The sequence below is a fragment of the Hibiscus syriacus genome, unplaced genomic scaffold, assembly GCF_006381635.1.
Source record: "Hibiscus syriacus cultivar Baekdansim isolate YM2019G1 unplaced genomic scaffold, ASM638163v2 tig00110705_pilon, whole genome shotgun sequence".
NCBI lineage: Eukaryota > Viridiplantae > Streptophyta > Magnoliopsida > Malvales > Malvaceae > Hibiscus > Hibiscus syriacus.
Window position 1 is genome coordinate 788,330 of NW_024062831.1, and position 26,924 is coordinate 815,253.

A 26,924-nucleotide genomic window follows, 5' to 3' on the forward strand; every position below is an offset into this window, starting at 1 on the left:
TAATATTATTTTATATAAAATCCTGTTCAACCGTGGTTGAATCCGATTGAACCAGCGGTTGAACCCGATTGAACCAGTACTTTCACCAGTTCAATGTCCGATCTAATTTTTAAAACATTGATATTTACAATAGATATGTGTGAATAATCAATAATTAAACTTTAACATCTTTTATTTTTCTATTTCAACGTTTTCATTTATCCAGTAAACGTATACTTGGCAACTTGTGAACACCCAACAACATTTGACCAGGTAAACGGCCATTATGAACGTCATCAGGTCTGCCGTTAGTTTCTAGAAGCATTACATATGAATTCTCCAACCGCCTCCTAGTCGCCAGACTATGACTCTCATCCAACCGATTTCAATTTGAAAAGTAAATTACCCAATACATCCCCAAAACGAGGTCTAGATTTTTTACATTTTAAATATTTTAAGTTTTTATAATATTAACACTGTCAATCAAGTCTTTTTATTAATTCAATTATTATTTTAAACATTGAATATTGAGCCAAATCTAACATAGAGGGCATACAAACTATAATAATCAAATTTTAAAGAGTTAATTCCGTCGTATGTCCTCAAATTATGATCTTCATTCTAAAACAGTCCTTAAACTTTTAAACATTTTAATATCATCCCCAAACTATGACACATATTCTAAATTAGTCCCTAAACTTTTTTAATATTCCAATTTAATCCCAAACTATAAGTATATACTAATCACATCTCTTGTTAATAAAATCCTTAGGCCATGTTATATTATTATACGTTTGAAAAAACAAATTTTAGGTTAAATTATGATTGAAACTAAGTATATATTTGGATGAATTTGGGGATGAAATTATAGTATTCAAAAGTTTCAGGACTAATTTGGAAAAGGGTCATAGTTTAGGGATGAAATTAAAATATTCAAAAATTTTAAGAACCAATTTAAAATAAGACTTATAGTTCAGGGACATATGATATAATTAATTCTAAAATTTAGTTTGTGTGTTTGCAATATATTTTTATATCAAATATAAGTTAATATTATATCCAAATTATTGTTATTTGGTAGAAGTATATTATTGATACGCATCAATCTATTTATGCTTAATTTAGGGTGGAATTAAAATCTAAATTTTGTTATATTTAGTTTATTATGTTTATCTTAAAATTTTATTTGTGTCAACTTCATATAAAATTTTATGTTGTTAATATACATGTATTCATCCTTAAAAATATATTTGGATATGTCACTATTGATAAAATGCCGATATTTTAAAGACTCATTTATAATATTTTTTAGGTTTAAAGAAAAAATTTAAAATAGAAATTGTAACACCTCCAACCCGTATCCGATCCGGATACGAGTCCGAAGTGTCACATTGACTTTTCAAACATTTATTCGTATAAAATAGTGAGTAATTTAAAAACTTTGATAACATTTAACTTATTCAAAACGTTTACAAAATATATATCAGAGTTCATACAATTTATATCTTTAGACTACATGCCAACTACACTCTATATACAGTACATATATTTTCTGATCTGACATTTGGTAAGGAGAACTGACATGTCTTGCTCCGCATTACTCTTTACTCTTCTCGAAACCTACGTGTGAAACAATCACACGCTAAGTCGAAGACTTAGTGAGGCATAAAGAAAACACATCTAATGGAATTCATACCCACTAATCATGCATGACTGTTTTATGCTATCAAATTATACAACTCATTTACATATACATCAACATATATTCATGCATATTATGTAACAGATACCATAACCCCTATCACACATATATCATATCATGCACACATCATATCACAAATCATATACATATATCACATACATTGTTCTCATATCACCAAGACATATATGCACTTCTACCATGTCACGAAAAATACACATATCATTATATCAAATTATGTTCTCTTTTTAAAACCCATGTACACATGTGAGAACTATAGATATGTGAGTCTATAGAGGTTGTGCACTATGCTGTCACCACAGCTCGTATAATTGCACCGAAGTGCTACGTAGAATTGCACCGGAGTGCCGCGTAGAATTGCACCGTAGTGCCATATAATAATGTCCATAAGGACTACATATCATTCCTTAAGAATTATATATATATACTAGGGATCAAGTATGTGTCTCACCAGACTTCACACATGTTCCAAAGAATATATATATGTCCCGAAGGACCACATATCATTCCTTAAGAATCATATACATATGCCAAGGATCAAATATGTGTCTCACCAGACTTCACACATGTTCCAAAGAATACATATATGTCCCGAAGGACCGCGTAGACCCTCAACTCTTGGCATGCCAACTATACCCCTAGCTCTCAAGACACATAACATGGGCATTTTCTTTTATACTTATCATTTCACATAACACATAGTTCAATTACTCATAGAACATTTTCATATGAGTCACATTTACATGTCACATAGCTTATATACTTTCTCACGTAGTTACATAGATCTATATCATATAACATATATCACAAAGTGCACATAATCACACATATCATATCATATAGCTTAGATCATTTCTCAGATATTCATATAAACATACATATCATATCTTGTTCACATATGATCATATATGCTTCATATAACACATAGAAACACCTAGAACACTTTCTCATAGCTTATATCAATTTTCAGAGTCCTTTCATATTACCTGATGACATATATCATATAGATATATAATAACGGATATCATATTATCTACCTTATGCTCTATTTCTTTGTATTCCCTTAGATTATAAATTATGCCGTATTTCTAAACATATATCATTTAATAGTATTTTATTTAGGTACTAATTTAATCTCTTTACTTAATTCAATTTCATATATTCATTATAATCTTTTCATATAGCTCCATTATACTAATTCTCATAATAAATCATACCACTAGGTACTTGTCCAACTCATGTTTCCATTATGCATATACTGTTACCCATGTTTACCTAGTTCATATCACTTCTTATAAACTCACTTTCATCATATTTTCCTATTATTACATATTTTATCTCATAACCATGTATCCACATAGTCTTATATTTCATTATCATATTACATATATTTGTTCTCCTATGACCCTTAATAAACATCTATTTCTATTTCCCTACATCTCTCGACTTATCTTCTATATTCCTATATTTTCATAACTTATTTTATATCCTTTTCCCTTTTTATTCACATAAACCATCTATTTATTTAGTTCAATTTCTCATGACTTCCACAATACTCTTTAATAAAACTTTGTAGCTCTTCACTTTAATACATAAACCATAGTTTCCTTTAATTTATCAATCTTCTCTATATAACTTATGTATCCTTATTTATGCCCTCGAATTCATACTATTCTCTTAGAGTCTCCTAACATTTCTCGTATAATCACGTATACCATATAATATGACTTATACTTGATTATCTTATTCTCTCATGTTCATTTCATTTCTTATGACTCTATCATATAACTTATTCCATGTTCTTCCATTATTACATAATAAAGTCTTACATAAATCATATAGCATATACAAATCATATCATTATCTTTAGTCATGCATACATACAATCAATGTAATACATATAATCACATATAGTTATAACCAACACATAATCATGTCTATGACTTCATGCATATACTCTAGAAAATAGACTCATCGCAAGTCTTATTTCCATTAAACACTACATGTCACTAGTATGCACTCAACTTGGCCTCACTAGTCAATTTCAATCTCTTATCTTTCCCTTGATCGATCTTACTTGCCAAATGTTCCGGAATTGCTTTACGCGCAGAATCTACATAAATGTACATTTTGAGGCAATCATTAGATACCTACACCTTGTAATTGGATACTAGCAACTTAAACAAACTTATTAAACCATTATTCACATTTTTCCTTTAGGGGGAATCGGTTCCCTACTAAGGGGGTATCGATTCCCTCATGACATTCTGGAAATTTTTGTTCGTTTGAAGGGGTATCGGTTCCCCTTGAATGGGTACCGATTCCCCTTGCCCAGAAATCATATTTTTAACTCGAAAATTACTTCATTTCCTCTCAAACACTTCATATATCATCCCCTTTTCATTCTTAACTCTAGTACACATACTTAAACCAATCTATATTCATTTATTTCATCTTAAACCTCAAAATCCCATCTTCCATATGAGATTCAAGAATCATACCAAATTTTCAATGTGTTCTAATTCCAATTCTAACACTTCATACTTTGTAATTAGATTGATGACAAGTCAAATTCATCCATAAAACTTCAACAACCATACCATATCAAAATTTCATCTTAAAACTCATATTGCAAATTCCTTCATAATTCTTTTATCTTATTGTTTAAATCACATATAAGCTTTCCTTAAGCTTATTTAATACCCAAAGAATCAAAACTAAGCTTAAAACTCAAGAATTAACCAACTGAAATTAAACTTACCTTTGCCATGGAGCATACGGGAAGAGAGGAGGAAGGAAATGACTCAGCTCCAGAACTTTCTTTTCTTCTCACCCTTCCCACGTTTATATCACCTTTAAAAGAAAGATAAAAATCTTTCTGGTCAAATGACCATTTAACCCTTAATTTCCTTTAATAATTACTAATTAACCTTCATCATATATATCCAATAATCATTGAACTATTTCATTCTTATACTTTAGTCACCAAATTCTGAAACTTTACAATTTAGTCACTAACCCGGTATTGCGGATGTTACAGAAATCATAGTTTAATTATGTATAATGCAATTAGCCCTTTTAATGATGTTTCTTTCATTTTTATTAAAATCATCGAGAACTTGATCGATTGCTTCAAAATTTGATATTAAAAATTTCTATTCTAACTTAATTTATATCATGTATAATTAATATATTTTATTAATTCAAATAATCAATGAAATTAAATTCAATATTTTCACCACAAATGTTTTGAAGGACATATAAATATTCAAAGGAGAATCCCACATTTTCCATTATATCTATTAAATAAAAATAATATTGTTAAGCTCCATATCTTTCATATGCTAATCCTAGAGAATTTTAAATCCAAAGGACTAAGGATGCAAAAATATTTTAAAATTAAAAAAATCAATTTAAAGTTTTTTTTATTTTTTTTATTTGCATACTACTTTTAAAATTTAAATAAATTTTTAGAAACAAATGAGTCTAATACTTTTATAATTCTTACCACTTTTTTATTACCTCGTAAAGCGGCTAATTCAACGGAGACATTGAATTTTATGAAAGTTAATGAGTTCTTTTGATATTGAATGTCATCCACAAAAAATATTTTGTTTTTGTTCATATATTTGGATTTAATATTTTTGTTTTATGAATGATTTTTTGTGACTATTATCTTAATTTCTCTTTCTATATTTAAGTGTGTTGTAATTTTGATTTATTTCGTTATTTTTATTAATAAAATCCAGTTACCATATTTCAAAAAAATTATAAAAACGTATAAAAACCTAAAAGAAAACAAAAATTGTTTGTCCAAATAGAACAAAACATAAGTCAAAACTTATAAATCAAGTCTTATTTAATTATTAAAACATGATTTTCCCCCTATTATATTTAACAACGAATATCTTATCCTCAATTCCTTTGCTAAGCAAGTTTAGCATATCTTATAACGAATAACATTAAACCCCAAATTTTTTGGAATAAGATACTCCAAACTTTTTAGCTAAGCAAGCAAAGAATATATTATCAAAAACGAGTTAAATGAGTGCCTCCAAAATTAGGGATGGGCGGAGGGGACGGGTGGGGTAATCGCCATGAAAATTTAAAATTATTATATGTTTTAGATTTTTTTTATATATATTTTCATCATATAAAATTTTATAAGTTCTATCTCTAATACAAAATTATATGTCTGTCCTGTTTAAAATTATTTATTAAAATCAATTAAATTATTATTTTTATAACAAAACCTATACATGAAATTTTTAATTTGGTAATCTTTAATATATTGAAAACGATTCCTTACTAATATATAAAGGTATAATTACATCTTTTACACTTAACATCTATATGATTTTGTAATGTTGCCCTTATTTTTTTCAATTGCACCATTATTGTTTCAAATTTAAACAGGATCCCTTATTCAACCATATATAATGACTTATATATCGACCTTTAGTATTGATATCAAACTTAGGATCACGGTGACAATTTATAAATTAGTAGGATTCATGAGTTAACCAACTCTCACATCAAGCGATCATAATTGTTCAGAGGATATTAGACTCCGAAAACTTTTGAACCATATTTTTCATGTCAAATATCACCTAAGGTTTTAAATATAGAATTCGAGAATTTTTTTAGTTAGGATATCTTTTTATAAATCGATTATTTTTTCTTGTTATCTTTTCGATGTATTTTTAAATCTTAATTGGACATTAGAAATTCAAAATACATATACTTTAATAAAAACAATGCAAATGAAAAAAATCTAATACAAAACTTTTGAAATATTATACTTTTTAATATTTTATTAATTATTTATAATTACATTTTATTACGAGTTTCAGATAGATTTATATTTTATTTCATTAAAAATATCTAGATAAATTATGATTTGTTTTATTTTATTTTACTAATTTCTTAATTTACTTAAAAGTAATTTCTAAAAAATTTATTATCTTTAAGAATTTTGTAAGTCTATAAATGTATATCGTTCCCACATAATTCATTAACATCAATTCAGAAATGAGAATATTTTTATTCTTTTTAAGATTTTTATTTTGTTCTTTCTTTAAAATCTAATTATTTAATTATATCATAAAAATAAAATGTTTTATTCACCGTTTAGGTTGCTAAAAGCATTTGATCCGTGGAGGGCTGACTGTAAAAACAATACAAACATATAATTGTATAAATAAAATTTTAAAATTAGATATATTTGTATAAAGAAAATTTTAAAATTTATAGTTTTACTATTTTTTAAGATCGTTAGATGAGAAAAATATTAAAGCATGAGATTAACTTCTTTTTATAGTGAATATATTTTTATTTTCTGTTGTTAGTCTCGACATTTAACTTTCTTCATCCAACGGTCATGAAAAGATGTAAAACTAAAAGCTATATTAAATATAAAATGAGAGCGGATATTTCAATGTAAGATAAAGTTAAAGTTGGGACAAAATTAATTTATATCGCACAGAGAAACACACAAAGCTGAATTTAAGAAGTGACTATGTTAGATTTAAAAAAGATAAATTATGTATTTAGTTATCTACTAGTTTTTACGATTCTATTTTGATCACTTAATTATTTTTTAAAATTATATTTAACATTAATTTTTACTTTTTAATAGGATCAAATATTGGGAGGAACAAGTCACTTAAGTTCAAAATAATAAGGACTCATTATGTATTTAAAAAATTAAAGGAGACAAAAGTCTAATTTTATTTAAATTTAAACTAATAATGACTTAGAATATTATTAAACTAAACCCCTTCCACCCTCTATATAAATCCGTCCCTATTTATAGTGATATGCCAATATCATACTAATTTTTTAATGGTGATTAACTAAAATGAAACTAAAATATAATTAAGTGACCAAAATAAAACAGTGGGAATAAGTAGGATGACTAAATACAAAATTTAACCAAAGTGAAGTTTGAACTCCCCAACTGCTGCCGGTTTAGTTAAATGTTGATTAAATCTTTTGTCGTTGAAATACGACCTGCTGAATGAAAATCGTCGTAATCAAGTCCAGTTTATTTGTAATCCTTTGAACAAATCTTTATCACGTGAATCTGAAGAGGAATAAATAAATAATCCGGCTCCCCCTGGTTTAGCTTATTTAAAGAATCGAATTTATGATGCTACTATTTATTTATTAGGTTGCTCTTTAATTGTTAGGTCTATCTATTTATATTTTGATTTTTTCCCGAATTTTTGAAACAAACCCAGAGATCTAAACTGGGAGATTTTCGGCCTTGAAGAAGTAATCATCAAATCATGGAAGTTGAATCATTGAGAAACAAGATTGATAAATCATCAGTGGAAACCCCGCCACGCAGTTCGGACGCCGCCATAGTCGTCAGGAACCGGCGAAAATGGAGAAACGTCTGTTTCGCAGTCATCGGCGTTTTGGTTTTCATCGTAGTCTTGATCGTCATCTTGGCCTTCACCGTCTTCAAAGCCAAACGCCCCGTCACCACCATCGACGACGTCTCCCTCCGCGACCTCAAAGTCTCCGTCGATCTGGCTAGATTCCAGGTGCTGCTGAACGCCACCCTCGACGTCGATATCTCGATCAAGAACCCTAACAAAGTGGGATTCAAATTCAAAGACTCCAACGCCCAATTGAATTACAGAGGCCAACAGGTCGGGGAGGTCCCAATCCCCGCAGGTAAGATCTCTGCAGACAAAACCGTCCCCATGAACTTAACTCTAACAGTAATGGCGGACCGATTGATCTCCGACTCGAAATTCTTCTCCGATGTGACGAGTGGCGAGTTGCCACTTAGCACGAAGACTGAGATCCCAGGCAAGGTTAGCGTGTTGAATATGTTTAGGATCAGTGTTGTTTCATCTTCTTCATGCGATTTTACCGTCTTTATATCAAATTCGAGTGTCGGGGACCAAAACTGCAAGTATAAGACAAAATTTTAATATTTAATTTCTCTTTATTTGGGGTTGTTTGTACTTGAATCCATTGTAGCTGAAGCTTGATAGTCCTTTCCGCTTTGTCATTTTATGCAAGTAGAGATGTTATATAATAGTCTTATATTTTGATATATAAATTTATGGTATGATTCAACAAATCTCTTTTTTTTTTTACTGTTAATAAAAGTATATATAAGCCTAAAGGAGGGAAGTGCATCCTTCATGGGTATTATTTGTGGTTAATGGAAAGCACTGGCTTTCTCACATGTAATTGCATTTTAATTTAGCATTAACTAAACCTTTAATACCCAAATTATTAGTTTTATTTCATTTTAGTACTAAAACTGTCATTTGTTTCAAAACTATACCCCACGTTTACTTTTTGTTTCATTTTAATACCCGTTATTAAAAACTTTACGGAATTGTTGCACGTGACATTTTTTATTGGTAAATTGTATCATTCATCACTTAACTATCTTATCACTCTTATTTTGGTCATTGAAGTTTAAAAGTTTTCAATTTAACTACTCAACTTTTAAATTAATCATGTTTTAATCACTCTAATTTATTTTATTAATATATAATTGAAATAAAAAATTATATTTGGAAGTTTGATTGATTAAATTAAGAGTAATTTGAAAGTTAAGTAATTGCACTTTAGTGACCAAAATAAGAGTGAGAATATAGTTGAGTGATGAATGATATAATTTACCCATAAACAAGTGCAATTTGAAACAAATGAAAATTTAAATACTAAAACGAAACAAAATTAATAGTTTACGTACCAAATATGTAATATATCCTTAAAAGAATAATTATTATTTTTAGAAACACGTTACTCAAATAAGTTGCTTGCAAGAGTATTTGAATTCATTATCAAATGATTGAGTCTTTCAAACATGTACTATTTTAAAATCACTTCAAACTAATAAAAACAATTTGATTTAATTAGACTACGAATAATTATAAAGCAAACATAATGACCAAAACGTATATGCATTATCAATGAGTAAGAAAGAATCTGAAACAAACCTTGTAATCACACAAACTACTCAAAGAAAATCTACATTTTTTAATTTTATATAAACGATTAGTTATTTTAATAATATGACGTGAATATTTATAGAATACAGCCAAATTGAAAAATAAGTATAGAGATATTCCAAGATGAAACAATAGAGAAATAATCCATTTAAAAATTTTCTCAACACTTCGGGGAAACATACTCAACCACAAATGTCAATCTTAGTAGACTGAGCATTTGGAATCAAATAAATCCTTATTCCAAACTTGCATAGGGATTCAAAGTCTCGAGGAAAAGAGTGCAAAAGGCCTAACCCCCTAATTGTTCACTACTTCAATCAGTGTTGGCTCATAGTCGTTCGGAGCTACATAACCATGGAGGTTCATGACGGTTGCAGCCACATTTGCCAGTCCCCCAATTGGAACGTCATTCCGGAATCGAACCCCCGGTGCCAATCCCGGACCTCCGATTGCAATAGGCACCTAATTGGATACATCCAATGTATGCATCACAAATTGATCAAGAAAACTAACACCACTCTAAATGAAGAGATATACTAGATCAAAATACGAGTATTTTGAAAATTTGATCCTTTTTTGCTAAAATGGATACGACACAACACATACCATGCAAATTTACATCAAGCCACCCTATGTTATACTACATGAAAACAAACCAAAAACCCAAGATCATTTTCTTTCAATTAATTCGGCAACTTACAGGTTGACAAGTGTGGGAGGTGAGAATTTGGAGATTGCCATTCTTGTCAAGAAGAGGTTGTCCGGACTTATTCCTTTTGACCATGTCCTCAGCATTTCCATGATCAGCGGTCACAACATATATTCCACCGACTTGCTCTATCGCATCGATGATAATCTGAACACAACAATATAATCAAGTATAGCCCCACAATATGATCATCATTGGATGATACACCCAATGATGAATGTCACATGAATAGAAAAAGTAAGATTGATTTCCAATGATAAGTTTATCAAGGTTTGCCCCCCTTAAGTGCCATAGGTTGACAGGAGAATTTCAGTAAAACTGGTGAATTAAAGAGAAGCCACAACATCCATAACCCTTTTAACATCATTTCCCCCCTAAAATCTGGCATTCTATATTTCATCTTTATGTTGATTGTAATTCATTAAAATGATGTAAAATCATTAGAAAGTTCCAAGTAACAAGAATGAACTGGAGCCATCATACCTTAACGGCTTCATCAGCAGCCTTGCATGCCACAACTGTAGCCTGGATATCTCCAGTATGACCCACCATGTCACCATTTGGTATGTTCACACGCACCTAAACAAATAAAAAAGAGCTAATCAGCAACCTTTATTGATTTGAATGACTAATTAATCCATTAATGATCACCTGGTCAAATTTGCGGCTCAGAATTGCATCCCTAGCCTTTTCACCAATCTCCAATGCCTTCATCTTCGGTTGGACGTTGAATGTAATGCCAACATCACTTGGGATTTCAACATATTCTTCCATTTCGGGGTTGAAATAGCCAGAGCGATTTCCATTCCAAAAGAAAGTGACATGGCCAAATTTGACAGTCTCACTGTTGTTACAGGAAGGGGAAAATTAACACACAGTAAAGCAAACAAATAATCAGATATAAAAATATAAAATCCACATTTCACTAAACAATGATTCAAAGATAATCATAGGCATGTAACTCTTTTGCCTTAATTGTAGATGAATATCATGGATGAGAAGTCTCATGAGACTTTCTTTCACATTGAGAGGCTTGATAACAAGCAATGGAGAACGTCTAGAGTTAATGGCAATGGGTTCAAATTATCTTATTTGATTAGTCAAAGAAAAAAAAATCAATTTCCTTGAAGACTTTGTTCTATAAAATCAAGGAACAAACCTGCATGCAAAAGTACGGACACCGTTATGCACCAAATATTCGCCAGATGTTCTGTCAATCTCGGGTGGAGAAACAAGGTAGTGGTTTGGAAGCTTCAACTCACCATCATATTGAAGCATTCCAGCATAACGAATTTTAGGGACTCGTACACGGTCAAATTTGTCAAAATCTTGATATTCAAGTGCCTTAGCAAGCATAACCATCCGATCTGCTCGGAAGTTAAAAGTAACAACAGCATCTCCATCTACTATTGGACCCACGGCCTTCTCATTCTCATCAACAATAACAAAGGGAGGTAAGTACTGGTCATTGGCATTTTCCCTTAATTTCTTTACAGCTTCAACAGCATTTGTAAACTTGTGTGGGGCTTCACCAAGAACCTGAGCATCCCATCCTCGTTTCACAACGTCCCAGTCATTCTGCACAAGATTGATTCACAAAAATTATCTTCTTGATCCATTCAAATAATGTAGAATCTCTTCTCTAGAGTAAATTGTCGGGTATTTCTTGCCTTGTCAAATAAAGTAAAAAATAAGAGTGACGTAAACAATAATCCAATATCTTCCAGATTTTGAAAAACAGAACCACTGCAAGTTGTTCATGCAAAATAATAATAAATATATTATCTATACAGCATGTTTTGGGAACTTTTACAATTATTTTGCACCTCATATCGGTCCATTGTGACATACATGCGGCCTCCACCAGATGCGATCCGGGCATCAACACCGCCCTCACGTAATTTTGCAAGGTCATTCTCAAGAGTCTCCACAAAACCTACACTTGAACCATCCAATACATCACGACCATCAGTGAGAATGTGAACACGAATTCTTTTAGCACCACGCTCACTAGCTCCTTTCAACAACAACTGCAGAAAAGGAAAGATAAATTAATAACCAAAAAGGGAAAAGAATTAGCAAGAAGCTTGTCCTGAATGACCAAAATTACCTGCAATTGATCTAGTCGGGAATGGACACCACCATCACTAAGTAATCCGATCAGGTGCAGAGTTCCCTTTTCAAAACATTTACTTATATACTTAAATCCTTCTCCCCCATAGATTTTCCCAGAGGCGAGAGCAAAATCAACAAGCTTAGCCCTATAGTTACAAAATGAATCAACAGGTTAGAACACTGGGAATACAGCTAATATGCCAATAGTCCATCTCCGAGAGAAAGAAAACGGAATACCACAGAAAGAAGATGCATGCAGAATGTTTTGAAATAAGAAACTATTTTCCTCCGAATCTTAATTATTCTTTAAGTAATCACATTCGACACATAATCGGGCAAAGATGTGCCAGATATTACCCTCCAAGGAATCTCCAAATAGGTGGCAAAACTTAGAAAATTTAATAAACCATATCTGACACAGCCACTCTTGTTGCTTGAATACGAAAGGTAAAAGATGCATAGCAATAGTTCACAAGACAAATTCGCAACAAAGCAGGAAGAGAAGCTTACCCTTGTGCAAAAATGCGTCCTGCACCGAGAGCATTGTGGCCGACTTCACTATTTCCCATGTCATCCTCAGTGGGAAGCCCTACAGCATTACCATGAGCCTTGATTAATCTCCACTTTTCAGGGGCTCCCTATCAACAAGATCACCTCAAATCAAATTAAGTCTCATCGCATATTGATGACACATGGGAATGGAATCCATCATGTGAAGCAAAATACTGTAATAGTGTCCCAAATAAAAAATACTTAAACTACCTAATTTTGGTGGAATCAAGCATTCAAGCTGATATATATTATGTAACTCACTCTTTATTTTTACTAAAGTAACCATACAAATTATACCATGTCTAACACATATTCAGACATCACTATGCGTCTATCGAACACTCACTTGCCACACCGGAATAACATAGACCAATCATTTAAAATCTAAAGCTGAATGAATAATGAATTATATATAAAAAATGGTATATCATTTATATTTATTAGGTTTATTTCACTATGGCGCAGTGTACTATTAGTTATCCAAATCAAACTGTCCAGTCATTAAGCACAAGTGCTTGTTCTTTTATAGAGAAAGCCGAATCTCAACCTAGCAACTTGAAGAAAAATTAAGCTAAACATCAGATCTAAAATGAGAGAAGCTTGATATCCGAAACCCAACAAAGATGAAACCTCATGCATATAATAAACGATATCCATAACAAATAAAAAAAAACGAAGCATAAAAACGATTACCCAGATCAAAGGGTACTGGCAAAGTTCCTGATCTAAGTTAAAATTTTAACTTGGAGTGAAATTTAAAGATCATGTATATTAAAACAAAAGCAACGAACCTTCTTGAGAGAATCCATGGTGGGAGTTTGAGCGACATGAATACAATTGTAGTCATCGGGTTTGTTTTCGCCCCAGCCATCGAGAACGATGAGAGCGATGGTCTTCCCCTTTGGGAGATTAGGGTGATCTTCCAATTTCCATGATACTTGCCCTGAACTCCCCATTGTTGCTATCTGTTGAAAGTTAACCTTTGCTAGTTACTGGTTATGTAGTTGAGAAGAAAGGATTGGGTGCGTCATATAAAGAAATCAAAAACTCGAAAAATCAGCCCCAAAATGAAAAAATAATAAAGGTGACTGCGTTAGTAGTGAGATGTTATAGGGTTAGGTTATAACATATGAGTAATCTATATAACTGGAAGGCGTGGAGAGTGAGGGCATAAAGAGTGGGTGGGTGGGTGGGTGGGTGCGTCAGCAAGTGATCATCCTTTTTGGCTTACCTAACTTTGTTGTTCTGTCTACAATTGGTTTCAATTGTCACGAATATACTTTTAATTGGTTGGATATGCTGCTACTTGCTCGTATACATTACAATATATAATAGAATAATTAATCTAACTGTTAATATTAAATAGTTTCGATTAATTGAACTGTTAATATTAACGATTAAGGGTACGGTTATGCATTTTGATAAATGATTAACCGTTGATAAATTAAATTTATAATTATATTAAAATATATACATAATTATATTGTGTAAATATGTGTTAAATACTATATTTTTTTATTTTATCACTTATACCGATATAAGTATATGTTAAATATTATTTTTTATTTTATTCACTTACACCGGTATAAATATATGTTAAATACTATATTTTTTTATTTTATTCACCTACACTAATGTAAGTATGCGTTAATACATTTTTTTTAATTTTATTCACTTACACCGGTATATATATATATATATATATATTAAGTGCTACATTTTTTTTAGTATAAATTATAAAACTTTAAAACATTCATGTTGTGCTATTTTTTTTAAAAATAATTATAATAAATTAACTTATAATATAACCCGTTAATAGTAATTAATCATTAACGATTAACCGTTTCTCAATGCAAATATTATGGTTAGAAAAAATTCGTAAATGATAGTATTAATCGTCTATAAACAACTCCAATGATTACTATTTTTAGTGTATTTAGAGCGGACATGAATATCAATCATTATAAATTTATTATCTGAATATATTTTTTATAATGAATTTGTTGTTATCTTCGCCTGAGCATTTGAAGGAACATATTCGTAAATAGGATATTTACGAAAATTTATGGATATATTTTTTTTATCATTTGAACTTTTTTTTAAAAATTTTATTATAAATTTATAACACTAATCTTATTTTAATGATTAGATATTTTTAAATTTCTAGGTATTAAATAGAAGGGTAAATTACATATTTAGTATGTCAACTGTCATTTTGTTCAATGTTGATCATCCAACTATTATTTTTTAAAATTATACCTTATATTTTGTTTTGATTTTATTTTGGTCATTTATTGTTAAAAAATTAATAGAACTGAAGTGGGAGTTTTTTTTTAATTCAATGATGAAATGACATTATCTTATGGTGACATGTTAACATCATCGTTAATTTTTTAACGATGGGTGATCAAAATGAAACCAAAACATAAAGTTAGATATGATTTTAAAACAAAAAATAGTTAGTAACCGAAAAAGAATAAAAGTGATAATTGAGATACTAAAAATATAATTTATCCTAAATAAAAACAGAGAAAATGTACGACTGGTCAAACAAAATGGGCAAGGATTTCCTTATCCATTGATAAACAATCATCCTTACTTCGGCTTCAGTTTTCTCTTTCTTTCTCAAACACCATGGCATCGTGCATGGCTTCTTCTTCTCCTTCATCTCTGCTGCTTCCTCTTGGTAACACCCATCCGATCTTTTACTTAAATCTCCCACTGGGTACCATGACTTTAGGGGATGAAATGAATTTTGTGTTTATTTTTCTGGGTTTTCCCATTTCATTTCTTGAATCACTCTCGTACTTCTTTGTAAAATACTTCAGCCTAACATCAATTCCTATGCATTCACTATATAGAACCAAATTGTTTTGTTAAATTCTTTCTTTTAATCATTTTTTGGGTTTGTTTTGTTGTTGTATCACTAAATAGAACCAAATTGTTATGTTTCACTATGATCCATTTACGTAATATAATTTCTATTTTAGTTTTACATTTTTATAGTATCATTGTATGAGTGAAAATATATGATTGTTGCATTTATTTTCCGGTGACTATCTTTTTATTTTATATCGTTAATATCATTCGTCTATTTTTACTCATCTACACATTCTAAATCAATATAAAACTTTTTAATTTTACCTTATGTAACTGCATTCTACCTATATGTATATATGGAGGTGTTTATCTAACGTCTATAAATGCTTTGAATATGTATCCAGTAATACTTTTTAAAAGATTTCTTCCTATATTTAAAAAGACAATATCTCATATCTGTTGTCTCTAAGGGAGCATTTGGTTCACGGAATATAAGATTACCAGTGGGAATAAAAGATTGACATGGAATAGGATTACTGAGAATGTTGTATTTTGTGTTTAGTTGGTTTAGCAGGAATGTAAGATTACCGTGTTTGGTTAAAGAATAAAAGATTATTAAAATGTATATTTTACCAAATTGTCATTATTATATATTTGTTTTTTTAACAAGTTTGAAAATATTTATATATTTTCTTAAAAAAAATTAAATTCATAAAATTTATATAAATTTTTTTTACAAAATTGAAAATATAAAAAAGTTTGATGAAAGGGTAAAATTTTATTTTACCCCTGAACTTCATATAAAATTTTAATTATAGATTTTTTTGTAAATCTAAAATAGTTTAAGGATAAATTTGTAATTTAACCTTAGTAGAATTTTTATTATTCAATGACAGAATAAATATATTTTTGAAAGAATTTTTTTAAAGGGCATTTTAATCCAAAACGCCAGTAATCCAACAATACCTAAGGAAAGGGAGATAATGACATTCCCAGTACCTCTCCATATTCCTAAGTTTAGTATTATTGCATGGATGGCCTTATTAGACAGACTCCCAATTAAAGACAGACTGAAACGTTTTGGGTTTGATATCGATGACAAATGTGTGCTTTGTAATGACTCGATGGAAACTAGAGATCATTTATTCATTCAATGTCCTCTGGCTATTTCTCTATGGGATGCGGTTATCATTCTCAATGGCATGCGAAGGACATCACGTACATGGGGAAATCACTTAGCTTGGGCTTGTGATGCTTGGAAAGGTAGATCCTTGCTCACTACAATTTTGAAATTAGCTTGGAAAACATTTATTTACACTGTTTGGGAGGAGAGGAACAAGAGACTATTCGAGGGATGCTCACGGAATTTTGAAGCATTACTCTATGCTGTAAAACACAATGTTGCTATCCAACTAAGGGGTAGAAGTATTAATAGGAATGATAGTGTTAATACTATGCTTTGTAATCATTAGGGTATTGAATAGCTGAATTATGTTATGTTGTAAGTAGATACTGTTTGTATTCTTGAACAAGCTGTTTTTATACAGATATTTGGATAATAAAATCGAATTATCCAAAAAAAATGACATTCCCAGTAAAATACCCCAAAAAATCTACTATTGGTAATGTAAGATTACCGGGAATAACATTCCTAGCCAACCAAACAGGGGAATATAGATTCCATTCCCATAGGAATCTCACATTCCCCCAACCAAACACATCCTAAAAGAATAAAAAAAACCGAGTAATATAGGTTATATGCATTTTTTTGTTGTTGTTAATTTAGGTGGTTCAGCTGTTTGAATTTTGCATTTGATGCAACTGTATTAGGTTCTGGATCTGGGAAGAATCTGTTTGTCAATAATATGGCCCTCTCAAATATCAGGGCAGGTCTAATTGTTAGGTGCTCAAGTTGTAAAACAAGAAAACAAACCATTGGACTTAATCTAGTTACTCGAAGGGATGCGATGGGGTTGCTTCTTGGAGTTCCAAGCATCTTGTTGAACTCGCGGAACGCTTATGGTGCCGGATTGCCACCGGAGGAAAAGCCAAAACTATGCGACGATGCCTGCGTAAAAGAGCTTGAAAATGTATGGTGAGATTACTTAGCCCCCTTAGGCTGCTAGCCTGCTACTTCACTATTGTGTATCCTATTGTGGTTGTATTAGCTCACTGCGTCATATCGTTTTTAATTAATTATATGTACTTATAAATAACTTTTGATAGGTTAATTCGAACCGTATAAATTTTGAGACTTTACGTATTCGTTTATAAGTTTTGTGTTTGTTAAGCCCTGCATCTCTAAGACATGAGTAATGTATCAATCAAGACACCTAACATTTCTAAATATCAAACAAGTTTACCTTAGCTAGGCATAGTTGTTGATGCTTTGAAACTTTGTACTGACATGCTTGATCGTTATACATTATATGATTAACTATGTTTCTCGGATTTGATACTTAGTTTCGAATACCGATATGTGTTTTGCATCGTTATGCTCCATTCTTTTAAAGATTTTCCATATATTTGGAGGATCATGCTTCTATGCTATGTGTTCGAATGTGTGTAATTTAAACTATTCTCTGTAGAGATTCTTTTAGGGAAGATAAAGAGTCTAGGTAACATAGAGATTAATCTACGTTTAACAAAGATGAACAATGAATATGCATAAAAAACAAAACAACTGTGGTGATGAAAATTGACCATGTAACTTCCAACTATTGTATATAGGCTTAAACGAGCATATCTTAATTCAAATGATAGGAGTGCTGTGTTGAAGGTTGATGAACGGTTCTATGTTGTTTCAATGCTTTATTTTTCTTGAAATACTTGTATCCGACATCCATATCCGATGCTTATTCAGAAATGTGGAGATATGATTCTTAAAAAACCCTCCAATACATCAAAATTTTGGGAAAAGAAACATTGAACAAAATTATGTCCGACACTCACATTCGAGTCTTAGTAAACATGGGATTAACTTCAGTAGCTTTATGACCGGAAGCTAATGTTTTACTACTTCGCGTTTGATGAAGGTACCTATGGTAACTACGAAAACTGGTTTACAGTACAAGGATATTAATGTTGGTGAAGGTCCTAGTCCTCCGGTTGGTTTTCAGGTACGTCAATTGTTCTTCTCCTGTAAGTTTGCCATTTTTTTACGTCAATTGTTCTTCTCCTGTGAGTTTGCCATTTTTCTCCTACAATCCGAATAACCCGGAATTGAATCTGTCTCTTGTACGAACCGGCATTGAAGGTTTCTAAGTAACAAATGCTCAAATTTTAAGTTCAAACTTTGTATTCAAATTGAGCAATCCATGTGTAAGCTATGACATGATCTTTTCAATTTGCATTGCCTGGTTTACTTTTACCAGCATTCTGGTATGTAGTTCCACATGAACCCTGAGCCATCTCTTGTGTGGCGTTGACTATTGCAGGTGGCCTCTAATTATGTTGCGATGGTTCCGTCTGGACAAATATTTGATAGGTAGTCATTTAATTTTGTAAAATCTTGATATTATGTTCGAAGCATATGCAAGATGTCTGATATTCGAATCCCCCTGCCCCCTTCTCCAATGCTCTTGTAGTTCACTAGAGAAAGGTCAGCCCTACATATTTCGAGTTGGCTCTGGTCAGGTAAGCTCTTCGAGTGGCCTACGAACAAAATTCTATTTATGCACATTCGTGTTCATTCGATCGGAAATGAAAATAAAAAGAACGAGAGAGTTTGGTGAATCTTACTATAAACTAAAGTTCCGGAAATGTTGGTGCCGTTACTGATTGTTCATCTAATGAGTAGAACAGGTGATCAAGGGTCTTGATGAAGGCATTTTAAGCATGAAAGTAGGAGGGAAGCGCAGACTTTATATTCCGGGACCGGTAAGCTACTCCTCATTGCTCTAAAATCCTCTAACTCTTCATTTTTCATAAAGTATATGTGTTATGTCCAACACAGAGATATAAGGACATGGCCATGGAAGATTCGAGTTAAAATATTTTGTGACTTTATCTAACATTTACTCCATTGATGGAACTTGGTGCGTTTGTGATTTAGTTGGCATTCCCGAAGGGTTTAACGTCGGCTCCGGGACGACCAAGAGTAGCTCCAAGTAGCCCGGTGGTTTTCGATGTGAGTTTGGAATACATACCTGGACTTGAGGATGAAGAACTCTGACTCTTTTTCCATTCTTTTCCTCTATTTCTTCCCATTATTCTTTCTTTTTTTTTTTTCCCAAAAAATGAAATGAAATTCTACCGTTGTTGTAGAAGAAGCATCGTTCTTTCGTTTTTGGTAATGTTCAACCATAAGAGTTAAAGGTGAGTGGTAGAGTAAGAAATGAGGAAATGGAAATCCATTTGAATCATGGTGTTTAGTCTCAGTTTTCTTTATTAAATTTGATCGGTTGACTCGATTATTATTTTTGGTTCATAACATAAAAATTGTAATCAAATTATTATTCTACTCTTATAGTTAAGAAATTATTATTATTCCTTAAGGTTTTAAATTCGAACACCATGTATGTGAGGGATATGTATTTTCAATGCCAAATGATTGAGAATCTTTGAATATATATTATCTTGTACTCATTCTATTTTTTTTTTAAATGTTAACCGGATTTCATTTATAAAAATAAAATAAGGAATTAGAATTATAACACATCCATGCATATAGAGAAAAATGAAGATAATAATCATCAATAAATTCATACACAAATAAAAATATTAAACCTAAATATAAGAAAAAAATAAAATTTTCCTTTGAGAATTACAACCAATATCAAAAGAATCTAATAATCTTGATAAAAAAATTGTTGATGTTAAACGAGACGTTTTACAAAGTGATAAAGAAGTGGAGAGCGAACCCAACTATATGATTGCCTACGTCATTGCACAATTCTAATTATATCAACAAACATCTTACCAAAGAGAGGATATGACTAAAGTTTGACTACCGACAAGTCAATCAGAAAATAAATAGCTTTAGTGTGAGCACCAAACGACCGTAAAGGTATATGTAAAACAAATCAAAAGTCATAAGAATCATACCACAAGTGTGAAAAAAGTTTGTCACAATAAATCAAAAACAATGGAAAAAAGAAAATCGACATAAATATATTGAGAGAAACTTAGAAATAAGAGAAAATTTAGAAATAAAAATTAATTCTTAGTTATGTCTAATTTATTTTAGATTAAGTATGATTAAATAATTATCAAGCTTTCTACTTGTTTATTTTAAGCTAAATCTTAGAAAGATTATAAATTCGAGCAGTTGCATTATACTACCTTGTAAATAATTAAAAAAGATTTTGAACAGATACTATTTATAATTATTCAATTATTCAATAATTATTATTATTATTATTATTATTGTTTTATAAATTTTTGTTTTATAAATTTTAAAATTTATGATTTAAAAATTAGTTTAGTATAATTTAATTATCTATTTTTCGCATGAATAAAAGTCTTTTCACGAGAATTGTAATTTAGAGAAAGTAATATAAAATGGAAAAAACCGATAGTCAATTCAATTCAATTGAAAACAAGATTAGAGATGGATTAATATAAACAAACTGTGCTTTCAAACTTCTAAACTATTGATTTGTTCTGTAATCTTCGTTAGAGCTTCATTTAGAAGGAATATAAGTGGTTTTTGAAGGAAAACAAGGAAAAGAGAGGCACAAGAATCAAGGAATAACAACAAAACCATGAGCAACAACAACGGCCATGGCGATGAAGATCAGCGTAACGAAGAAATCCTTGATTCCGGATTCAACCAAACACTTAAGAATGTCCAAGGGTACCTCTTTTTTCCCATTCCAATTACTTTTCTTCCTCTTGTTTCTCAATGTTTATTCTAGATTCCCCCTTGTGTTTTTGTCCCTTGGATTTAGATACCCATTTAAGAAATATCTATGGATCATTCGAATTTCAGTCCTGATCTCAGTTCATGTGGAAGCATCTACCTCTTTAATGGGAGAACTTTGATTTCCCAAAATTTTCCAGTTAGTTTTGTTGAGTTTGAATTGTCCGATTTACTGTAAGATTTAAAGACCCTTTTGAGGATTAAAGCCAGATCTCTCAAGTTGTACATGTTGGTATGGTCAATTTCTCTTTCGTTTGGAAGATGGTTCTTCCATCTTTGCACTAAGATTCAATGACCCCCCTTTTTCTAGAAATGTCTGGTTTTGGTGTATGTTGTAATTTGATCATGTCATTGTTGTTGGAGAATCATATAATAATCACATTATTCAGGAAAAAGTTACTCCTTTAGCTTGGTTTTTCCAGAGAATAGAGAGGATGTTTATTGAATGTGAGAAGTTCATAAAGGTTATGGAATAAAAAATGTTACTTGTTTTTAGACATGCTGACCGTGGATTTGATAATGCAAATGGGCTTAAGATTGATGTTAACATGGGTTGCAGATTGGCTTACTCCAGATTTATTAGTTTGGCAGCAAATAATTATTTCTTTTATCATATGCCTCTTATTTAAGGTTGCTTAAAGGTCGCAGTATTCCTGGTAAAGTATTATTGACCAGAAGACCAGATCCACTTGATGATTCAGGCTTACAAGAACAATCTCCCAGTTATCAAAGAAGCTTCTCACAGAACGATGCTGGCACAAGTGATGCAATGGACAAGACTGTAGAGGTGAGGTTTAGAATGAATATCTATAGTATGTATTATTCATTCTATTAATAAAATACTGAAAACTGATTTATTCTTTTACTAGTGTGACTTTAGAGTTATTTAAAAATCTGATATTCTTAACTGAAAAAACATTGGTTTCATTTAGGGAGGGGTCAGAAATACAAATAACTCAGATGGTAATACAACTGTTAATAAGTCAAGATCTTCATTTTCGAAGACTGAGAATGCTGCCAATGAAGTTCAGAACTCTCCAATGGGAACAAGAGCTACAGATTCTGCCAGGGTTACGAAGTTCTCTAGAGAGCTCTCAGGACAAACGGTCATGTTAGGTACCATGTCTACTTTGTTGCTTCGAGAATGATTTCAGAATCTATATACATGTGGTCGTAGTGTTGATTTGATTACTATGTCTTTTTGCAGAGAGATTACATGAGTTATCTTGGAGTGGTGTTCCACCTTACATGCGTCCTAATGTATGGAGACTTCTGTTGGTAAGCTCAGAATTATCAGTTTTAGGCATTAGGTGGACTTGAACTCTATGAATCAATTCATTATTCTTCTTTTCTGTAAATACTGTGATTTATTTTATTTTATGTGAAGTATGATTTTTTATTTTATTTTATGTAAAATAATGACTTTTTGTTATTTGCTGCCACATTATATAGTATGTTATAGCTGCTGCATTCCTAGTCTAATGATTTGTTTCCACGTAATGATGCCATGGTACTATGCTCTGTGTTTTAGCGTCAGATATATCTTTTTTAGGGTTTATTTATTATTTGGTTTTAGTTTGTTCCAAATGCAATTTCCTAAGGAGGTTGAATTTCTCTTTGTTGTGTTGTCTTGGTGGCTTTGTATTCCAATTAATGGAACCAATGAAGCCACTTTTTAAATGAAAAAAATCTGCATGTCTCATATTTAATATCCTTGGTTAACTAATTTTTTATCAGATGGATATAGATTGTCTTTATTAAATAAATCTGGTTACTCATTTGAAATTGTATGAACTAACAACAGGGATATGCGCCATCTAATTCAGATAGAAGGGAGGGAGCTCTAAGGAGGAAACGAGTTGAGTATCTTGATTGTGTTGCTCAATTTTATGACATTCCTGATACTGAACGGTCAGCTGATGAGATTAGTATGCTTCGTCAGGTACCTCTATCCCTTATTTAATTCTCAAATTTGATTGTTAGCCTTCTATGTCTGATTTAGCTACATCGTTTATTCTGTTTGTTAGATTGCTGTTGATTGTCCTAGGACGGTACCTGATGTTGCTTTCTTTCAGCAAGCTCAAGTTCAAAAATCCTTGGCACGCATTCTTTATTCATGGTAAGATACTATTTGAGTTGGTTAATTCACATTTATTGATGGCTTTCTTATGCGAAACTTGATAATTTTTTTAAAAAAAAAGTAGAACATCGGTTTTTAATAGTGAAATGTTTGTATATAAACCTGTTGAACCACTAAAAGATCAGACTGGATAGTAAAATACTGGTTTCTATTTATTTGTAATTTATGAGATATGCACTTTTAATCTCCTAGTTTATAATAAGATGTTAATGTTAATCTGAATGGTTTTTTTGTTTACTATTAACTAATTTTATAGTTTATTTTACATTAAATTGAGTTTTTAAAATATCTAAACATTGTTAACTCAAGAAAACATTGAATTGCCTGGTTGAACTGGGAACAGAGATATGCGTGATTCGGCCTCTGGTCCAGTTTTTTTAACATTGATTTACGTTTGCTCAGAAGCAACTTTTGAGATACTGGTGATATTTTGGGGGTAACTGATGCTGCTCTTCAACTTCATGTGCAGGGCCATTCGGCATCCTGCAAGTGGATATGTGCAGGGGATAAATGATCTTGTAACACCCTTTCTAGTTGTCTTCTTATCGGAGTATTTAGAAGGGAGCATAGATAGTTGGTCACTGTCTGCTATACCTTCCGAGAAGATGTCAGACATAGAAGCTGATTGCTATTGGTGCTTATCAAAGTTGCTTGATGGCATGCAAGACCATTACACATTTGCTCAACCGGGAATCCAGAGGCTTGTATTTAAGCTGAAGGAATTGGTTAGGCGCATTGATGGTAAACTCTATAGAAGCCTTTCAGTTCTCTCCCTAAAATTGCTCTTTTTATGAGTAAACTCTATAGGCGCATGGATGGTAAACTCTGTGTGAGTACTTCCTTTGTGTTAAGGGTTATGATGGAAAGAAAGATGTTTATGTCCCTATGTATTATTCCCCCATATAATGTGCTTGAAATTTCCTTTACTGACATAAATTTCTGTTCATGTTCTAATTTCATCTCTTTGTGTTATTGATTTCTTTGTTCTTTAACATGTACCAGAACCTGTTTCTAGACATATGGAGGACCAAGGACTAGAATATCTTCAATTTGCTTTTCGCTGGTTCAACTGTTTGCTTATACGTGAGGTAAGGTTTCATTGTGCTATCCATATTCATTGGTTTTTCCTGCATTTCAAATATTTTTTATTTTCGATTGACCAAATGCTCCAACTTCTATTTATATATTTTGTTTGTTTAATAGATCCCTTTTCATCTAGTAACCCGTCTATGGGACACGTATCTTGCTGAAGGAGATGCGCTGCCAGATTTCCTTGTCTACATATTTGCCAGTTTTCTTCTAACGGTGAGCACTTGCTGATCTATTTTATTAGCTTTCATCTCTGACTGCGTTTTTGCAACCTTAAGGAGATGCAGCTTTGGTAATTGTTCAATTAAAAAGATATTTTTCTGTTTGTTTGTTCCTTCTTTTCCTTATCTAAAAGAGAAATAATCACCATTTCTTATGTCAAAAAGATAATGATTGCTTATGTTCTCCTACTCTTTAATTTTTCTTGAAGCACCAATGTCCAACACATCTGAATATCTAATGAATATCTAGACATGGGTATTCAAAATATATGGAAAAACAGAGAAAAAAAATTGAACATGTCCATATCAGACACTCACACCCTAGTCTGAGTAACATATATGATGAAAAAAGGGTAAGATGTTGGATCGAGGACGTTAAACTAAAAATGAGCATCTCTTAGAGCTTACTTCATATGCCTTAGAGCTTGCATTATCATGAATTTACAACATTCAAATTTTTCAATGCTTGTTTTCCTAGATTGCTAAGTCAGCCTGTTCATTTGCATCTTTTATGTTAAGGTGTAATGTCCAACTTTGAACTTTGCTCAGAAAGAACAACACTTGCAACTTTTGCATTTCCTCGTGAAATCTGCTAATGAGCTTCTATGTTACTCAAACTTGGGTGTGGTGTTGTATACGTCAACACTGGTATGTTCCTTGGTGTGTCATATCCCATACCCATATCTTAATATGTGTTAGACACATGTACTTCAAGCAAAATGAGGAGTCCTATCAACATCGATGAACTTTGCTTTGTGATTCCTAATTCCTAACCATTCAATTGCTGTTCTTTTTTGTTTTAATGATAGTTCGATACCGGACACCTCCTGAAACAATATTTTTCATCGTGATTGCTCATAATCATATGATAAAACTGGCAAAAGACTTATTGATGAATGCTTTGTTCTGTATGTTTCAGTGGTCAGATGAACTTCTGAAGCTTGACTTCCAGGAGATGGTGATGCTCCTTCAACACCTTCCAACTCAAAACTGGACATATCAAGAGCTCGAAACAGTACTTTCTAGGGCTTACGTATGGCACAGTATGTTTAACAGGTCTCCCAGCCACTTAGCTAGTTGAACTTAAATTTTGTGTTATTCATTTATCTGATTTCTCTCTCTTTTAAATTCTCATTGTTTGTGTTCTATTAACACCTTCAACACCTGCATGTTCTTTTGTTTGTGTTCAAGTAGAGGTCAAGTGTTCCTCCTTGTATTGCGGCACTCGGACTTAGGGTTGTTGGAATTAGGATGTGTATATGTCCGACACAGACATATACATGTTTTTCTAGTTGTTTCCCATTTATTTGACGGGTTTGTATCGAACACAAATAACTTTAGGGACAACTACGAGTCTGGGTAACGTAGGTTTCGTGTAATTGGCATATGTTTGTAATACACATCAACCTTGGAAAGTAAGAACATATTTCCTTGTATTCCAAGTTTTGCGTTCTATTAACAGAAATTAAAGAGGATATTGTTTGTCTATTTGGATCATAGCTATAAAAAGTCTTAGAAATGTATCAAATGACCACTGAAAAGTTGCATTAAAGGAATTCATAAGCTTCAGTTAGAATATATGTAAAACAAGGACTGATAAAAAATGCTCCAATCAACTCCCTTGTATTAGGCTTCAAGCCATCTTGTTTTTCATCCATTTTCTCTCTTTCCCAACAGCTGAGTCATGTCCGGTTTGTACCGTAAAATAGTTTAGTTTTAAAGGAAGTCAAA

The 26,924-nt window shown here is 31.6% G+C and overlaps 4 protein-coding genes across 4 annotated transcripts; 3 read left to right on the forward strand and 1 right to left on the reverse strand.

Moving 5' to 3' along the window:
- The first annotated feature begins 7,907 nt into the window (after positions 1-7,907).
- On the forward strand, positions 7,908-8,661 carry LOC120138825 (late embryogenesis abundant protein At1g64065-like). The gene has a single exon (XM_039154228.1). It carries the CDS (start codon positions 7,990-7,992, stop codon positions 8,644-8,646), a length of 657 nt encoding a protein of 218 aa, XP_039010159.1. The 5' UTR covers positions 7,908-7,989; the 3' UTR covers positions 8,647-8,661.
- A 1,149-nt stretch (positions 8,662-9,810) lies between these two features.
- On the reverse strand, positions 9,811-14,087 carry LOC120138822 (2,3-bisphosphoglycerate-independent phosphoglycerate mutase-like). Its single transcript, XM_039154225.1, has 9 exons — positions 13,852-14,087; positions 13,019-13,146; positions 12,504-12,654; positions 12,220-12,423; positions 11,553-11,971; positions 11,045-11,237; positions 10,877-10,972; positions 10,385-10,540; positions 9,811-10,146 (listed from the first exon to the last, which is right to left on the reverse strand). Exons 1-9 carry the CDS (start codon positions 14,014-14,016, stop codon positions 9,982-9,984), a joined length of 1,677 nt encoding a protein of 558 aa, XP_039010156.1. The 5' UTR covers positions 14,017-14,087; the 3' UTR covers positions 9,811-9,981.
- Positions 14,088-15,597: 1,510 nt separating this feature from the next.
- Positions 15,598-20,106, forward strand: LOC120138824 (peptidyl-prolyl cis-trans isomerase FKBP16-3, chloroplastic-like). The gene is made up of 7 exons (XM_039154227.1): positions 15,598-15,746; positions 17,711-17,970; positions 18,916-18,999; positions 19,318-19,367; positions 19,468-19,516; positions 19,685-19,759; positions 19,935-20,106. The coding sequence occupies exons 1-7, from the start codon at positions 15,695-15,697 to the stop codon at positions 20,052-20,054; spliced, it is 690 nt and encodes a 229-aa protein (XP_039010158.1). The 5' UTR covers positions 15,598-15,694; the 3' UTR covers positions 20,055-20,106.
- A 1,388-nt stretch (positions 20,107-21,494) lies between these two features.
- Positions 21,495-26,631, forward strand: LOC120138823 (GTPase-activating protein GYP1-like). The gene is made up of 10 exons (XM_039154226.1): positions 21,495-21,677; positions 22,374-22,530; positions 22,676-22,859; positions 22,951-23,021; positions 23,548-23,685; positions 23,771-23,862; positions 24,353-24,624; positions 24,886-24,971; positions 25,087-25,188; positions 26,113-26,631. The coding sequence occupies exons 1-10, from the start codon at positions 21,586-21,588 to the stop codon at positions 26,272-26,274; spliced, it is 1,356 nt and encodes a 451-aa protein (XP_039010157.1). The 5' UTR covers positions 21,495-21,585; the 3' UTR covers positions 26,275-26,631.
- The last annotated feature ends 293 nt before the right edge of the window (positions 26,632-26,924 follow it).

Bases quoted from the DNA above. Each gene is read 5' to 3' on its own strand.
- LOC120138822 (XM_039154225.1), bottom strand. From the start codon at position 14,016: ATGGGGAGTTCAGGGCAAGTATCATGGAAATTGGAAGATCACCCTAAT. The intron at 10,973-11,044 runs GTGATCATTAAT...TTATTTGTTTAG, and splicing joins TGAGCCGCAAATTTGACCAG to GTGCGTGTGAACATACCAAA. The intron at 10,147-10,384 runs GTAAGTTGCCGA...GTATCCAATTAG, and splicing joins CCTCCCACACTTGTCAACCT to GTGCCTATTGCAATCGGAGG.
- LOC120138825 (XM_039154228.1), top strand. From the start codon at position 7,990: ATGGAAGTTGAATCATTGAGAAACAAGATTGATAAATCATCAGTGGAA.
- LOC120138824 (XM_039154227.1), top strand. From the start codon at position 15,695: ATGGCATCGTGCATGGCTTCTTCTTCTCCTTCATCTCTGCTGCTTCCT. The intron at 15,747-17,710 runs GTAACACCCATC...CAACTGTATTAG, and splicing joins ATCTCTGCTGCTTCCTCTTG to GTTCTGGATCTGGGAAGAAT. The intron at 19,000-19,317 runs GTACGTCAATTG...TGACTATTGCAG, and splicing joins GTCCTCCGGTTGGTTTTCAG to GTGGCCTCTAATTATGTTGC.
- LOC120138823 (XM_039154226.1), top strand. From the start codon at position 21,586: ATGAGCAACAACAACGGCCATGGCGATGAAGATCAGCGTAACGAAGAA. The intron at 23,022-23,547 runs GTAAGCTCAGAA...AACTAACAACAG, and splicing joins ATGTATGGAGACTTCTGTTG to GGATATGCGCCATCTAATTC. The intron at 23,863-24,352 runs GTAAGATACTAT...CTTCATGTGCAG, and splicing joins GCACGCATTCTTTATTCATG to GGCCATTCGGCATCCTGCAA.